This window comes from Leptodactylus fuscus, chromosome 8, assembly GCF_031893055.1.
Source record: "Leptodactylus fuscus isolate aLepFus1 chromosome 8, aLepFus1.hap2, whole genome shotgun sequence".
Classification (NCBI taxonomy): Eukaryota; Metazoa; Chordata; class Amphibia; order Anura; family Leptodactylidae; genus Leptodactylus; species Leptodactylus fuscus.
The window spans coordinates 28,165,674-28,184,569 of record NC_134272.1 but is presented as its reverse complement, the minus strand read 5'-3'; the positions used below and the strand labels follow the sequence as shown (position 1 = coordinate 28,184,569).

General features: G+C 40.1%; 1 protein-coding gene across 2 annotated transcripts in view; it reads right to left on the bottom strand.

The window, feature by feature from the left end:
* The window catches only part of SATB2 (SATB homeobox 2), a 133,072-nt gene that overhangs the window by 76,411 nt on the left and 37,765 nt on the right, over positions 1-18,896 (bottom strand). For both annotated transcript variants that reach the window (XM_075284992.1, XM_075284993.1), the window contains exon 4: positions 569-695. In XM_075284992.1, the coding sequence (XP_075141093.1) occupies positions 569-695 (127 nt within the window). The remainder of the gene's footprint in view (positions 1-568; positions 696-18,896) is intronic.

Sequence of the window (18,896 nt, the reverse complement as noted above, 5' to 3'; positions counted from 1 at the left end):
GTACAATACAATAAAATAAACATAAGACTCTACAATATAGTACAATACAATAAAATAAGCATAAGAAAATACAATACAGTATAAATTCATTTATCACTGTTAAAAATCTGATGCAGGCTGTCAATTTATTGTAATATCTAGGGTTGAGCGATCAGGATCAGAAAAGATCAGATTCCAATCAGCGATCGAGTAAATTTCACAATCGTGATCAGAATTTCAATCCCGGTCTTTTCCGGCGGGATCGAGGTCAGAGGTTATCTCAAGATCAGCTAACCCCTATTCATGTATATATCATTAATAGGGTTGAGCGATCGGGAAAGATCGGATCCCGATTGGCGATCAAGCAAATTTCACGATCAGGATCGGCTGGAAAATGATCGGAAATCGGATTTTAAAATCGATCCTGAAATCTCAAGATCAGCTCAACCATAGTAATGTCTTTTCTGAGCCACCCATTGCTCACATACGTTGTTATAAAGGCCTATGTATTCTGTTGATGTTGCCATATACTGTGTATAATTTCTATACTGTAAATGTACAAAATAAATCTTATTAATGTACCACGCACCTCTGTAATTGGATCTTCAATGTGACTACGTGGTAGACATCTTGTAGCATGTCAGAGACTGTCACGTCTGGGGCATCTGTAACATAACTGAGAGGCAGTGGGTTCCAGCGACCGATTTTAATGATTCCTGTAAAAGAGTGAATACGGTTGGTAAGGCACACTTTATACATGACATTTAGGGAATATTCACATATGACAAGATACACTGAAGATTTTCCATTTCCAGTCAAAAATCCACTGTGGCAGAACTCATAATGTCAATGATGGTTTGCCACAGATTTCAGCCTATGCATTTCGAGTGGTAAAAACCCACGGCACAAAGTGACAATTTGTTGATTAATATTGAGGGTGAACAATTTACAGTGGAAATTTTTTTGCTGAATGTACAACATTTGGGAAAATCCCATCCAATTTGCTGGTACTGTAATGTGCTGTGGCATTTTAGAAAATCTGTCGGTTATCCGCTAAGGCTGGGTTCACATCTCTGTCGGAGTCCCTGTTCAGAGTCTCCGCCACAGACCCGTCAGAATTGATGGACGAACAAGTGTTGTAGGCAGACTTTTTTGCCCTACAGTTAAGAGGAAACAAACTTTCAAGTGACACCCAACGAATCCCGTTAGGGTAAGTTTACACGGGGTTTTATGGACCGGAACCTGAGGTGGAGGCGCCACAGGTTCCAGTCCAAAATATGGTAGCTGCGACTGGATGCCGGTGCAGTGCAAATGAATGGGCCTAGTCGGGAGGGAGTGTCTTCAGGCGGATGTCGCGAGGCGAATACGCCTGAGAGGATGTGCAAATCGCTCCAACTGACTGGCTCCAATTTATTTAATTTCCATTGGGTTTCATTTCCCAATGGGTAAGTTCACACAGAGTTTGAGGCGGATACGGCCTCAAAATCCTGACCAAAAAGACGGCTCCCATTGAAATTAAAGGGAGTCGGTCATTTCTTTTTTCCGCGAGCAGTTTGTTCCAGCTCCCGGAAAAAAGAAGCTTATTCTTCCATCCATTTTGCCTCGCAATTCGGCCTGAAGACACTCCCTCCTCCCAACTAGGCCCATTCATTAGGCCTAATACGGAGCAGAGTGCGCATCTGGATGTCAGTGCAGTGCACCGGCATTCAGTCGCGGCTACCTGTCTTTTGGACCGGAACCAGAGGCAGCCTCCGCTTCAGGTTCCGGTCTGAAAAAAACCTGTCTGAACTTACACTTAGTGTGTCCTTTTGGTCTCCTCTTATTTAGTTTTCACAACGTGGCATTTTCTGGCCACCATGGTCTGCCTGCCCATTACTTTGGCCTCAGAGACCCATGGCACCTTTTTACGGCTATAATACTGTACATTATTCATCTGTATGGCACAAGAACTGTCTTTACAACATATCAAAGGCAATAAATGCAAATGTATTCCGTAATTAAGTGAATGAAATCTTCCCGTCGTGTAGCCCTCTACTTCTACGCCCCTTCAGGAGATTTATACACTCAGGGTCAGCCAGGTTTGCCTTATTGTATACACCATACACATTTAATGGTAGGCATAAACATTCATATACATTATAGAACTGTTTGGGGTCAATTTTCCTAGAATCTAATATCAACCTCGTTGTATTGACAACACAGACATTCGGTCGGCTTACGCTTTGGATTCTGCTGATATAATGGAGTATGGTTAATATTCGTCTAGTTTCTATCGATCTGTTAACCCCGTCAGTGCCAATTCCCGTCGAGTATACCGCTTTGCAGTGGCGACAGGAAGCAGTTCATTTGCTCCAACAGTTAAAAAGGTGTTGATGGGATGAGAGCGCTCAGTATATAAAAACCAAACTGCACGGAACATATTTGTGGTCTCCTCGGGACTCTGTTATTACCAGTAAGGGCTGTTACAATCACTTGTGCTTATTAATTATTAAGCCTATATTACAAATGCCATAAAGACCTCACACTTAAGTGGCACCATTTAATTGGAACTTGAAGACCCGAGGATTAAAGGGGCTCTCTTTAATTAAAGGCTCAGGCGATATTTACAGGAGGGTTTAAAGAGAAACACAAGAGAGCAGAAAAAACGCCAGATCTGATTCCAAGATGGGGAGTCACTATAATTTTGGTCAGAACCACATGCAGAAAAATGTATCATTTAAAGGGGGGTATTATTCAGCCTGAAAGCAGCACCACTGCAAGGAACAAAAAGAGTGTTCATTTTTTTTAGGAGAGAAAGCTAGGACTGTACTTAAGAGCTTTTTGTGAGGTTTGCACACAGGGTAATTTTCTTGTAAGTATATTTAAAGTGTTTACATTCAATTTTCCTAAATAAGCCGAACGTATTGGCGAGGTACAACATTCCAGGACACTTATTAACACGTCTTTGTTAGGAGAGAATTGAAAGAAAATAGTGAAATGAGCTATATCTGAAAACAGAGCAAGCGACGGAGAAAATAAAGCCTATGGGGGAGATGTATAAAGACTGGAGTTTTCGTCACCGGTCTTCATAGCTCATGTAGTGGTGCAGAATGTATGTACACTGATGTCTATACCAGGTAATGGATTTTAGACATTGTCAAATTTCTGGCATAGACGATGATAAATCTGATGGGGCTGATGGTTCTACCCCAGCATGTCCTTATAGCGACCCTCTTCAAAAACTTGCAGGAAAGCAGTGTAAAAAGTTGTGACAATATTTTAAAAACACGTAAACCCAATGTATGCAACTTTATAAGTGGCCGTTAAGGAATCTGACCCTATATTTATGTATATGGTGCCCATATCTTCTGCAGTGTTGTACAGAGATTGTCGTTCCCTTCATCAGTCCCTGGTTTCTTAAGGCTTACTATCTAAGATCCAGATTAACCTGTCAACATGTCTGTGTAGTATTGGAGGAAACCAGGGTCTCCAGAAGAAACCCACATAAACAAGAGGAGATCATACAAGCTCCATGTAGATATCGTCCTTTCTTGATTCAAAACCAGACTACGGTGCTATTTCTTTTACTGTACACAATTATACGTTATGTTCTGAAGTCAACATGTACAGAATTATAAAATGGCCAGTTTATTCAATTTTCAGAAGCCATGCCAGCTTTCCTGGGAGATGGACAATTATGGTACTGCCACATATCTTATCAGAGAATGTTTTAATTTATGTCAACCACAATGACAGTCTTGACACCAGCCTTGGACAAGTGGTTTAGAAGGGTACTAGACTTTGATGTCTTGCCCCTATTACTGCAGTGTCTAGCATTGCTTGGTGAGCAGGAGTGTAGTTTAAAGCAACACTATAGTTATTTTCTATCATGTTAGCTGTGTAAGTTTGTCACCAAAGTAAATTTAAAATTTGCTGCTGCTGATGTCCTCACCCATGTCTAGTATCTGTACCCATGTCTAGCACCTGTCCCCATGTCTAGTACCTGTACCCATGTCTAGCACCTGTACCCATGTCTGGTACCTGTACCCATGTCTAGTACCTGTCCCCATGTCTAGTATCTGTATCCATGTCTAGTACCTGTACCCATGACTAGTACCTGTACCCATGTCTAGTACCTGCACCCATATCTAGAATCTGTACCCATGTCTTGTACCTGAACCCATGTCTAGTTCCTGTTTCTGCAAAACACTATAGAGTCAATACTAAAATAGACCTTCCAGGACATTAGAAAGGGGGATATTGTCAGTAAAAGATTTGTAAACTTGCACCAACTGCTGCTGATAACACTAGGTAAAGAGGGCATGGTAACCAGGGTATGAGAGAGGGGGGAAAACTAGAAGGTGTATGTTGGGGGAGGATAGGAGTTTAAGGAGCAGATAATGTAAAAGTCAAAGAAAAAGCAGGGAAAGGAGACATAAGAGGTAGGGCAGAAGAAGTGGGGAAGGGACTCTGATGAATCTGAGGTCACATGGTAGTTCTTAAAGGGGTTGTCCCATAAAAAGCATCCTATCTATACCGCTATTTTATGTGGATTTAAGACTTTTCCTAAATACATTGCTTTATCAAAACTGCTTTGTTTGGTCGCTATCTTAATTTATTCACTTCATTGTTTACACTGAGTTTCTATGGCCACGGGACTTATCTGCTCAATTCTCAAGTGATGTAGCTCCCTGCTCTCAGGGGGGAGGTAGGGGCTGAGTGCTCAGCAGCAGCTCTGAGCTGTGTATGTCTGACAAGTAAAGGAGCTCCTCAGATAGGGAAGGGGGGAGGTTAGAGCTCCGGAATTTCTGATTCTAGTTTAATTGAATTTGGCTGATAAGGGCTGAGATAAGGAGTCCGTTACCTGTGTATGTAATGCAAGCTGACTCAAATCCAGCTCTGCTACATCAGCTTGTACTTCAGCTTCATACTGTGGTAATGCATTTACAACCAATCCCTCATTACTGACTGCAAACATAGCAGATAGCAGAGAAAGTGAAATCCCGCCCACCAATGTGCCGAGAAAACCAGGAAGTGAACAGAGCACAGAGCCCTGCAGGTTGGTGAACAAGGGTTATGGGAATACCCCTTTATTAGTATAGGCAAACAGAAGAGGGAGATCTGATGTATGTACAGAAATCAGCAAAAAAAAAGCTGAAGGATGACACTGTGGCTAGATATTATTATTATTATTATTAATAATAATAATAATATTATTGTTGTTGTTAATAAAAATAATATTGGGACTATTACTATTGGTCTGATCTTTCAGAGAATATAAGGAGTCTGAAATATACACCAGAGTGTTCCTTTAAGTAGTGTGATTGACAGCTCTGCTTCTCACCTATAGATCCGGTTATGCTGCAGACTTTTGTTGGGTAATCCATGCATATAGCCATCAGCACTGTAAACACATGACTTTTTCCTCCAAAGACTAATATCACAGCTAAAAACCACTTACTACACATTTAAAACCATATTAGATTACAAAAAACCTCGGTAAAAGGTAGTATTATAGGTCGGATTTGATGAACTTGTGTCTTTATGCAACTATGTTACTGTTATGTAAATTTTCCCACATTACAGAAAACACTTGAGTCAAGAAACAGCAACAGCGACCACTTTAGCTTCAAGGTAAAAGCTATTTTCAAGAGAAGAAAAGGAAAAGCAATGTAAAGGCCTGATGTGATGACAACTTCTGTACAGCGCTGAAGTATATGTTGGTGCTATACACATATAACACTGCGGGATAATATGACTATGATTTTTTTTTACTATTCAACCTTCATCCTACAGCTCGCTACTATAGATAATGTACAACACATGTCGTCTGTTTGCCGCAGCCTCATGCTTACTTGTCATGTAGTGATATCCCTTTAATAAAAGCCTGGAAATAGTTTAGATATTATTCTAACTGCATGTCACATTTCTTCTCAGCAAAGCAAAAAAAAGTCTACAAAACTGATAAGAGATTATAGTAACTTTTAGCAGAATATACAGATCTAGCAGAGCTGACTGTATATTCAGCACTAATACATTCGCACAATCTGGACGTCATATCTGTAAACCCCCTAACAAGTATAACATGCTAAATATATAGCATCACCTATACGCTCATCTTTCAATGTAACCACTGAAGCAGGAAAAAATACTAAGTATCTAAGATTATGGATCCCACACCATTTAAAACATAACTTCCTCTTATAGTTCCATGCCGAAATAAAACCAAGTGTATTGTCTTTTTAAGTAAAGCTAAAGTGACATCCCTCAAGTTCCTGAAAATTCATTTACCGCATATACTCGAGTATAAGCCGAATTTTTCAGCACAGCTTTTGTGCTGAAAAAGCCCCCCTCGGCTTATATTCGAGTCAAGTAAAAAAAAAAAAAAAATATTTTTGGAGGGGGGGGGGGGAGGGGGAGGGGGGGTCTATGATCAGCCGCAATAGTAATGTAAAAAAAATATATAATAAAAAAATAAAATAAATAAAAGTTGTAAATCCCTCCTTTCCCTAGAATCCAAGTAAAAGTAGAAAATGACTGTGAAACACATACACATTAGGTATCCCTGTGTCTGAGAGTGCCCGGTCTACTGAATATAGGGGATCTGCAGTGCTCATGTTCTGTCGGGAAGGGGTTAATAGGAGCACTGCAGATACCCTATATTCAGCCAGGCTGAATTCCAAATGGGGGGAAAAAACCCAGTCCTCAAGCTCAGGGAAGGGGCAGACAGACAACCAAAACACCCCCTCCCCTTCCCCAGCAACTACTGCACCCAAAAACTCCGACCATTTTAATTTTTGAAATTTTCCAGTAGCTGCTGCATTTCCCCCCTCGGCTTATACTCGAGTCAATAAGTTTTCCCAGTTTTTGTGGTACAATTAGGGGCCTTGGCTTATATTCGGGTCGGCTTATACTCGAGTATATACGGTACATCCTATAAAAGGAAGAGTGTTTGGCGTGAACCTGCCACCTGTCCGGACATATCTGTTGTCATCACAATTGCATACCCCATGAAATAACAATTCTATAGCATGTATTCTGATATCGTATTGTTGTGCCCGTCCTCTGTTATTTCTGCTAGAGATGTATAAGTAAGGCTAGGTTCACACCTGCACCCAGATTCCATTCCGTTCCCACAAGTAGGACTTTTCTCTCCATTTTTTTCGGGCAGAAACCCAGCTGACCCTATTATAGTCTATGGGGTCCTTGAACGCAGGTGTGAACTGGCATATTTAACCAACTGGCTGTTACCAATTGGGGCCTGGTCCCTGCACATTGTCCAACCAGTGCAGTCACTGTCAGAATGGGTAGTGGCCCCTCCCTCGCCAACACGAACTTGTCTAACTACTCAAAACCTATAGGAGGAATAGCAGAACACAGAACTATAAGGCTCCGTTCCCACGGAGTAATGCGCCGCGCATTCAGACACATACACCCGTCAGAGTGTGAGCGCTCAAAACAGATCCCATTCACTTCAAAGTGTGCCGGCTTATGGGCACTACACATTGAAATCAATGGTAGGCTTTTTAACCCATTGATTTCAATGTGTAGCGCGCGTGAGCCGGCGCACATTGAAGTGAATGGAATATGTTTTGAGCGCTCACACTCTGACACGTGTATACTCCGTGGGAACAGAGCCTTAGACATGCTCAACAATTATTATTTAATGGGAAACAGGACAATAAAGATTTATAAAAAAAGATATGTTCCAGAATTTCAAGGGGGATACAATTGTTTACACAAAAAGACAAGTCAAAAATAAAAAAAAAACCTTCAATTTTAATTTCAAATTTGAAAACTCACAATAGACTATATAGGACACGTCCTGTTCAGTAAAGATCACTTTTCAGCTTGTGCTGTGTGCATTGTGGGAGGGTTACTATTACTAACTATCTAATTACCATTGGATGGTAAAATGACAATGAAGTCGAATTACAGTGAAAGTGTAGAGATAGCAATAGAGATAGATCTTTTCCTTTTTGCCTGTCTTGCACAGTGACCTCTGCATAGGTCATATCGATGATCTTGAACCCGTGACGTGTCAGCTGTTGCTAGACTACAAGTCCCAGCATGCCCTGACAGCCTGTGCCTGTAGTTTTGCAACAGCTGTGAAGCCCCTGGTTGTCAATCACAATCATGTCCTAACAGTGAACAGATAATAATGTACAGACACTAGAAGAATAAATATACGATCAGTAAGCAAGTATTGGATTTTACATTTCTGTATTTATCTTATTCCCGATTAGCTTGCTATATACATGTTTATACTACATTAGAAGCATGTTATATAATGTAAGTAGCATGCCCGCACTCTTTCCTTTTGCATTCCCTTTATCCCATTTGTTCTTCGCTCATAATTCAATCTGGTTGGTTTCATGATAATAACAATAAACATATGCCATGTCATGGTCGATAGCATGCCTTTGGCTCTGATAATGCTGCATTTCCTTATTAAGATCTCAGCTGCATGGACAAGACGCGCCTTGTGCAACGCACAATCCCAACTTGTCTGAGAAGCCTTAGAAAGAAGTCAGCCTGACAATGGGAGCGTACAATACCCGCTGCTAGCATTTGGCGTTCAGGATGGTGGCATTCCCGTGGACTCCATCTGCTTGGGTATGAAACACTTTCAGTAATTACGGCTATTATAATTATATGCCACCAACTTAAACGCTAAACGCTGCCCTTTAAACTTTATTTCAATCCCTGTGTACGCTGCCAACCACCTCTATGCTGTGAAATTGCTCGTTGCCTTTGGCACTGCTTGGCATGAATGAGCCATTTTGTACTATACAGGTAGACCTGGGCCTTGATGAGTTATAAAATGCAGCATTATAGGCAAATGTGACATCATAATAGGGCGGTGAACTTGGAAAGCTTCTACATATTTTCCAACTAAAGTCCTGTTTTTTATAAATAATTAGCAATTTATAGTGTGTTCATAGACAGGCAGTAGGTCATTAGCAATTTCCATGTGAAATAAAAGACATTCAGTACCCAGCGAGGCTAAAAACTATGAGTCTGTGCCAGCCTTTCCATATGTAAGATATAAATCCATACACTATACCATCTTATAGCGGTACAGAAATGTGCTTGCCATCTTCTCCAAACTATTAATTCTCCGTTGAGTAATGATTGCCAATTCAGACAAGTCCTTCTTTTGCAGGTGCTATCGACACAGGGGCACAATATAAAGGATAGTGACATTTCCATGTCCAGCCAGTTCTATGCCCCCATGCTATAAATTTTGCAGCATGTGTGTATATAGACTTTGGAACATTTTCATTTTCCTTGTATTCTTGCCTTTTAGACTTATTACAGTATGTTCACATGGAGGAGAATTGTAGCAGACCTTTCTGAAAATTCACTTTCTACATCTGAATGGAGATGTTTCTACAACCCATGCATGGTTTCTGGAAAGCCCTCTTCAGATAGATTGGACAGTTGCAGATAATTCAACAATGTATTTGCCACCTATAGACATACCATTCAAGAAGTTGTCTCATAATACCAACCTAAAATCTATCCAGAGTATGGGTGATAAGAGTCTGATTGCTCGGAAACCTCGCCAGTTGAATGAAGCAATGGTCGTCCATGCATGCTACCCCTCTATTCTTAATCTGCAGGACTGTCAAAGATAGCCAAGTGATCTACTCAGCTATCTCTATTAGTCCTATAGAGACTGATGGAAGTGCTAGCACGTCCATTGTTCCACTCAAACTACGTACATGGGAACCCAGTTCTTGTAATTGGTCAGGGTTACAGAATTGGGACCCCAGCATTCACTTATCACCTACCACATAGATGAGTGGCTCTTGCCAGAAAACCACTTCAAAGAACTTCAGGATGTAAAGAGTTACCCCACGGTGCTGATGTGTGCCCATAATACCCCCCCATAAACCATGGTGCCGGTGCTTGTATACTTCTACCTTCTACTAATAGATTACATTCTGTAGGTGGCGCTGTCTACAGGTTCTCTATGAATTTGCATTGTCTGAGAGCTTTGCTGGGACATAGAGAGGTAAGTAGTACATACGTGCTGCAGAACAAAGTTCAGTTTTGAGGGATGTGAGGTGGACTAAGGAGCACTCTCATAACCAATGTGTTTACAGACGACCGTATATACTCAAGTATAAGCCAACCCGAATATAAGACGAGGCCCGTAATTTTATCACAAGAAAACGGTGAAACTTATTGACTCGAGTATAAGCCTAGGGGGGAAATGCAGCAGCTACTGGAAAATTTCAAAAATTAAAAGGCACCAATAAAATTACATTAACTGAGTGGGTTACTGATATGTGAGAGACATGGAGGTGATATTTATTACATGAAACATTAAGGCACTTTATTATTACCTCCATGTGTCTCACATATTAGTAACCCTTATATGGGGCACACAGGGGTTAATGTGAGGGACATGATGGGGTTAACTGCTACAGTCCTATGAAAAAGTTTGGGCACCCCTATTAATCTTAATCATTTTTAGTTCTAAATATTTTGGTATTTGCAACAGCCATTTCAGTTTGATATATCTAATAACTGATGGACACAGTAATATTTCAGGATTGAAATGAGGTTTATTGTACTAACAGAAAATGCGCAATATGCATTAAACCAAAATTTGACCGGTGCAAAAGTATGGGCACCTCAACAGAAAAGTGACATTAATATTTAGTAGATCTTCCTTTTGCAAAGATAACAGCCTCTAGTCGCTTCCTGTAGCTTTTAATCAGTTCCTGGATCCTGGATAAAGGTATTTTGGACAAACAATTCAAGTTCAGTTAAGTTAGATGGTCGCCGAGCATGGACAGCCCGCTTCAAATCATCCCACAGATGTTCAATGATATTCAGGTCTGGGGACTGGGATGGCCATTCCAGAACATTGTAATTGTTCCTCTGCATGAATGCCTGAGGATTTGGAGCGGTGTTTTGGATCATTGTCTTGCTGAAATATCCATCCCCGGCGTAACTTCAACTTCGTCACTGATTCTTGAACATTATTCTCAAGAATCTGCTGATACTGAGTGGAATCCATGCGACCCTCAACTTTAACAAGATTCCCGATGCCGGCATTGGCCACACAGCCCCAAAGCATGATGGAACCTCCACCAAATTTTACAGTGGGTAGCATGTGTTTTTCTTGGAATGCTGTTTCTTTTTGGACGCCATGCATAACGCCTTTTTTTATAACCAAACAACTCAATTTTTGTTTCCAAAATGAAGCTGCCTTGTCCAAATGTGCTTTTTCATACCTCAGGCAACTCTATTTGTGGCGTACGTGCAGAAATGGCTTCTTTCTCATCACTCTTCCATACAGCTTCTATTTGTGCAAAGTGCGCTGTATAGTTGACCGATGCACAGTGACACCATCTGCAGCAAGATGATGCTGCAGCTCTTTGGAGGTGGTCTGTGGATTGTCCTTGACTGTTCTCACCATTCTTCTTCTCTGCCTTTCTGATATTTTTCTTGGCCTGCCACTTCTGGGCTTAACAAGAACTGTCCCTGTGGTCTTCCATTTCCTTACTATGTTCCTCACAGTGGAAACTGACAGGTTAAATCTCTGAGACAACGTTTTGTATCCTTCCCCTGAACAACTATGTTGAACAATCTTTGTTTTCAGATCATTTGAGAGCGGGCTGTCCATGTTCGGCGACCATCAAACTTAACTGAACTTGAATTGTTTTGTAGAAAGAAATGGTCCAAAATACCTTCATCCAGGATCCAGGAACTGATTAAAAGCTACAGGAAGCGACTAGAGGCTGTTATCTTTGCAAAAGGAGGATGTACTAAATATTAATGTCACTTTTCTGTTGAGGTGCCCATATTTTTGCACCGGTCAAATTTTGGTTTAATGCATATTGCGCATTTTCTGTTAGAACAATAAACCTCATTTCAATACTGAAATATTACTGTGTCCATCAGTTATTAGATATATCAAACTGAAATGGCTGTTGCAAACACCAAAATATTTAGAACTAAAAATGATTAAGATTAATAGGGGTGCCCAAACTTTTTCATAGGACTGTATTAATATGAGGCACATGGAGTTACTAAAACTAAATTAATATCCCCACATGCCTGACATTAATAGGAATTGTAACCCCAGTATGTACCTGTGTGTTTTACTTTCACTTCCCTCTCCTCTTCCTCTCCTCGAAGCAGACACAGGAGCAGGGACCTGCCGCCTCCCGGGCACAGGACTGCAAGGACCTGCATAAGTTAAGTGAAGGGGGAGAGTCCTATATCATTACTGTAGCAACCACTAAAGGACACTCTCCCTTCACTTAATTTATGCAGATCCTTGCAGTCTGTGCTGCCTGACTCGAGTATAAGCCAACGGGGGCTTTTTCAGCATAAAAACTGTGCTGAAAAAGTCGGCTTATACTCGAGTATATACAGTATGTTGTACAATATGAAGGTGGGAGCAAGCTTTTTGCCAATAAGGCAAAGACCACTCAGAAGACACTGGGCAGCAAGGTTCAAGTACAAGAAATTTTGAAATGGGATCTTTCCCACACATTTGCAAGTAAAAGAAGAAGAACCAACATGTTCCAAAAATAGTCTTAATATGGCAGCCATAAGACAATGGATAACTACCCCTCCTCTATAATGCTATATAGTCTATACTTACATGTACATGTAGGTGAGATTGCAGTAAACACTCATTCTACAGTATAATATACAAGAAGCATAGGGCAGATAGCAAAATGGGGAAAAAAAAATCAAAGCTGGCATATTTAGGAAGATACATTGCCCTCGGGGTTACAACAGCTTGAGGTTAGAAAATGCATTGACATCTGAATGTACAGACTATCCTGACAGCTATCCATTAAACGTACACCATAAGAGAATAGCAGACAAAATATGACTCCTAATACACACTGAAGTAACAGCATAAGTTTTATGTTCTTTTCCCATTATCCCGAAGCGATGGATAAATCTATCCTAACCCTCCTCATGTGATGTATAATGTACAGTGTCAGAGACCACAAAGCAGTGAAGCAAATTAAAAGATGCCTGTTAAATTAGTCTTTGCAAGCAAAGAAGCCATTTTGATGATAATGTCCTCATGCTCTGATATGAAAGTGCAATACATGGATAAAACCTATTTATAAAATGGCTTGGGTAAATGGGATCGGGATAAATAGGGGGGTATAATTGACTAATAAACATTCAGGGGTCTATCGAACTACGGAACTGTTCCAAAACCGATCTTAAAATTCTTGCTGCGTTTGGAAAAGCTTTTAATAGTGAGATATCTTAAGAAACCAGACACGTGTCAATCTGGAAGGAAAAACAGATCAAGCAGTGGTAGCGTCTTCTAAAATCTCACAATGAAACGGGCGGTTTGGGTTAGAAAAGCCCCTGTAGGTTGCCGATTCCTTAGTGCCCCATCCCTAAAAAACATTGGGAATTGGTATCAGGACCCCAAGAGCATAGCATTAGTCTGTCTACATTCACATGACCCTGGGTGAAAACTGACATGAAAAAATGTCCACTTTTCAAGGCCATTTCACTACTGAAGGAGGGGGGTCCCATTTTCGTGGATCCTTCATACAATGCAGTGTTTGGAGGGATCCATAAAAACAGACAAAATAGAGCATGACCTACATTTTGACGGTCCATTACAACAGACCGTCAAAATATCAGTCAAGTGAATAGCCCCTATTCAGATACGCGCCCGTGTATATATAGGGTCGGTGTGGGCAACCTAAAATATGTTACTGGCATTAACATTATTAGTAAGTGTAATTGCAAAACAGGATTTGCACAGATTTAAGGGACATCAAGTTAGAATTCTGTTAATCGGGTAATTAATGCAATGGGCTCATCTTTATATCAGAATGGGATCTATGGTTTTACCTTAAAATACCTAATCTAATGCTCTTACATCATTATTAGTACACATGGCTGCCCATCCCTAGCAAACACATAGTAATGTCAGCCAGTATTCCTAAAATAAAGTCACAGTATTTCATAAAAGTGTCATACAGAGTGCCCCCTTATTGGTACCACCTGAAGTGCCTCTTCTTTTAGCGGGTGGCCACTAAATCCGCCATAGTGGCTAGCCGTATAAAAGTTGAACCCATCAATGGCAGCAGGCCTGGATCCTAATTCACGTTTACGGGGCCTGCTGCCTCTCCAATGGTAGATGTCAAGGAATCCAAGGATGAGCCTGTTGTATTGCAACATATCCAATCTATTAGTTCTCTGGGCAAATACTCTAAAATCCTCTGTTCCCAGGGCAGAGGCATATTCTATTCTCCCCATTCAGAGCACATGTGCACTCTGTGGAGCCAAACATGTATGTGTATGAAGGGGTCAGGAGGACCCCTGAGTTTAGCTAATAGTTACCTGAAGTGTATGGTTTATGTGTCACATTACCACGATTTTTCCATGTAAGTGAAGATGTTATGTGGAATTTCTTGACAGTATTTAAAAGGGTCAGTCGGCCATAACCTACTACAGCTCATGGTACAGAAGGTTATTTTTTTTGCATAAAATTGAGCGTAAGCAAGTAAACCCTCTTTAGAGAACGGGGTTCTTAACAAAGGCCTCTTGCTTTTTTTCTTACAGGGACTTGTAGAATCTTACAGACAAATACAAGAAAACCTACTAAGTGAAGATGAGTAAAGCATTGTGATGAACAGCAGTCAAGTTCTGCCCAGCTCTGCAGTATATAAAAAAGTAAATACAGTCAAGTATATATATATACTGTATATATATATATATATATATATATATATATATATATATATATATATACACACACAAATATATGTATTCTAATAGAAATATATCCCTTATCTAATACTGTATTGGATTCACTTTTATAGTGATGTTGAGCTGCACTATTTGCACTATTGCTGCACTGACTAACTATATCCATCATCCTTGTTTGCCATCTATTCAGCCTGGGATACATGATGAATACGTTCCAGATGAACATTAGGAGTGAATCGCACACAGATATAATAATGCTATCCTATAAACTGAGTAATTTGTAAGAAGTGATTCTACGACAGTAAGGATATCACCCAATAGGTACATTTATAAGACGGTCATCACCATATTCTTCATTTTAGGCCTCGCAACACAGTTTAGCAATAATAGGACTTACATAGAAGTGCAAGAGGCCTAATGCACCCCTGTATGTCTTCTAATCCATACTGAGGCATTACAGGGACTACCGTATATACTCGAGTATAAGCCGACCCGAATATAAGCAGTAGATGCTGGGTGATGGGAAAGGGGAGGGGGGTGTTTTGGTTGTCTGTCTGCCCGTTCCCTGAGCTTGAGGACTGTTTTTCTCCCCACTTGGAATTCAGTCTGGCTGAATATAGGGTATCTGCAGTGCTCCTATTAACCCCTTCCTGTCGGAACAGGAGCACTGCAGATACCCTATAAAATTATGGTACCCTAAGTAGGATTTTATATGAATGGAGGTATAAAGGTAAAACTAAGCTGTAAGCTCCATATCCAGGACTGGTGCATGGGCCCTTAATGTATATTAATATCATCCAAACCCACAGATTTAAGGGAACTGGCAAACCATCTAATGTGTATGAGGATCTCCTGACTTTCCCTAGGGGAAAAGAAGCGTTAGGCTTTATTCACACATCTGTTTTTTACGTACGTATGCTGTCATGTTGTATCAGTGGTTCATTCATTTTTCACATGAACCACATCAACAATTCTTAGGAAAAAAAATATGATACAAAGTATTGAGGATGGTCTGCAAACCAAACAGGATGATATCTATACGCTGTCCATTTCCTTCACCAACACATACACTTTAATCGTTGTCTATAATCCATAACATTGGACCAAACGAGAGAAAATCTCTATTTCTATTTTTACGGACTTATGGCCTGTAAATAAGACGTACAGAACACGTACGGTACATAAAAGACAGACATGTAAATAAGCACATTATATTTCAATTGAACTCTTTGTTTTCAGGGGCGATAGAGTCACCAAAGGTTTCTCATAAAACATGGAGGTTCAGTTAAGATGAGCGTTCATGTTTACAGCTGGTTCAGGAGAGATAGTTCATCCCATAGCCATCGGCCATGGTCGACTTTAGTCTGAGCTAGGTTCAACAATCATTGGATTAAAATAGGCATTTTTAGGTTTGTTAAATATATCCCAAATGTTTCATGTGGGACCTAGGAGTTGTTTTCCATTCTTGACATACGTCTTCTACAGAAATCAATAGATTATGACGTTGACTAGTGTTGATCCTTCATCTCGGTGAATGTAGTGCAAAGTAATAAACTAAAGGTAGTTATTAAATTCCCGCTGAGTGCCGGAGATACATATAGACATAAGATAAAGAATATTACAGCTGTTGGTCTGAGAACAGTGCTGTGAGAAACCAAGGCCTATCAGGGGTAAATAAAGAGAAAGCCAGAGAACAAAGATCGAAAGATCCCGTTTTCTTCACAGGGAGGATTCTCTAAAGAAGTTTATATAGATGTTCAAAATTGTCTCCAATTTCTACAAAATACAGTAGTAGAGAACTCATCTGACCTCTTGGTACGGCTGCCAATAAATCCGTTAGAATAGAATCAAAGCAAGCGAAACCATTTTCCTCGATTGACAAATACAATTACAAGTATTCATCTTTTTACTTCACTAAGATGGTGCATTATATGGAATGTTCTACTACCATCTATGATGAAGCATCGTAGGTATGGTTTAGAGGGAGTCTGTCACCAGAGTCCAGCATATCAACCCAGACCTAAAGATAGATAGCTCAGGGTCCCTGAATCAAACAGTATTTCCCCTTCTGAATCACTGCATCCACCTTTTAATTTAGGTGACCCCATCCTATGTACCAGTATATACGAGACAGGTTCCTGGTGACAGACTCCCTTTAAAGTTCCTGGACCCGGTTGCAGACTTGGTTCCCCCTTTATTCTATCTCCGTTTACTATATTCTACACAGTGTCCAACACATTTAGAAAAGTTTACACCAACTATGACTCTGATGCAAATTGGTTATATACTGTAGCTTATATTAGGGCACTATGCTGTATAACATTTTTATTAGTAGTAGTATTAGTAGGGTTAGTATTAGTAGTAGTAGTCATACTAGTAGTAGTGGTAGTATTAGAAGTTGTAGTCGTAGTAGTAGGGGTAGTATTAGTAGTAGTTGTCACAGACGTAGTAGGGGTAGTATTAGTAGTAGTCATAGTAGTAGGGGTAGTAGTAGTAGTAGTCATAGTAGTAGTAGAGGTAGTATTAGTAGTAGTAGTCATAGTAGTAATAGGGGTAGTATTAGTAGTAGTAGTCATAGTAGTAATAGGGGTAGTATTAGTAGTAGTAGTCGTAGTAATAGGGATAGTATTATTAGTAGTTGTTGTCATGGTAGTAATAGGGGTAGTAGTAGTAGTCGTAGTCATAGTAGTAGTAGGGGTAGTATTAGAAGTAGTAGTAGGGGTAGTAGTAGTAGTCGTAGTCATAGTAATAGTAGGGGTAGTATTAGTAGTCATAGTAGTAGGAGTAGTATTAGTAGTAGTCATTGTCATGATAGTAGTAGGGGTAGTGGTAGTAGTAGACGTCATAGTAGAAGTAGTAGGGGTAGCATTAGAAATAGTAGTAGTAGTGGTTTTATTAGTAGTTGTCATAGTAGTAAGGGTAGTAATATTAGTAGTAGTCGTAGCAGTAGTGTTGTTGTTGTTGTACTGCTATTAGGGCATTATAAATTGTGGTGTCACTATATTGTGCACTGCATGGTCATATTATTAGACAGCATATATAAGCATTATGTAAAACCATAAAAATTATTTAATATGTAGTCTAAAAGTTAGCTATACATATTAGATTGCTGTTGGCCGAACTAATCCACCCCAATACATATGCATGCTCTGTGTGGCTGCATGCGCATATGTTTTCAGGAGAAGGAAGACTCCGCTAATGGTGGCTTGTCCAATTGCCGAAACCTTATTACCCCAAAACCTGCAACTGAGGGAGAGTCAAAAGGTCCCCATTAGATGGTTAGCACGTTACACTGAAACCAGCAGATTAGGTCGATATATATCAATGTGTATGGTAAATCTAATATCTTTTGTCAGTAATTAATATAATCTTAACATGTCCTTTTTGAGATTATTACCCAAATCTAGTAATTCACACAATATACAGTATCTGCAAACATGACAAGCTGAAATCCCCAGAAACATAGAAGAAGCAACATTGTCTTCACTGTGCAGAAGACTCGGCATACAAGCTGAGTATTGAAAGAACGTCATTTATGTTCTTTAATTGACATGGACAGATTAAGGCAGGGACGTCAAACTGAAATAACACAGAGGGCCAAAACAGTATTAAATGAAACCATGAATAGTTTGGTATGATCCATTATTTCCGTATATTGCAATGTCTCTCTTAAACAGAAAACAACCATCTTTAAAGCCGCATTCACACCACACTGAATGATGGCGGTATGACCTCACACGGCAGAATTAAATTCAATGTCAGTGAATGGGGGATATTCACATGACCGTTATTTTGATGGTCCGTTGTGAAAATATAAATCATGCCCTATTGTTTCCCGTTTTCACAGATATCTCCATACACTCAAATGCATGGGGGATCTGTGAAAATGGGGCACGATGGCCATGAAAAATGGACATGCAGGCAGGCTTCACATCTTCATTGGAAATCCCATCAGGAGCCTCTGCTGCAGATTCTATCAAATATCCAGGAATGAGACCTTGTATGGAGGATGTTTTGGGCCAACAAAATTACTGGAATCAAAGTGGGTACTGGACAGGGCTTAAAGATCAATGGGATCCATTGGTGTCCATCATTGGATAGATCCATCTTTGCGTTCATTCTGTTTTGAATGCCAAGATTTGAATCCAATATATACAATGACTTTACCTCCCAATACTCAAGAGCAGGAGGGAAGTTTTTCCTTGTTATGGCAG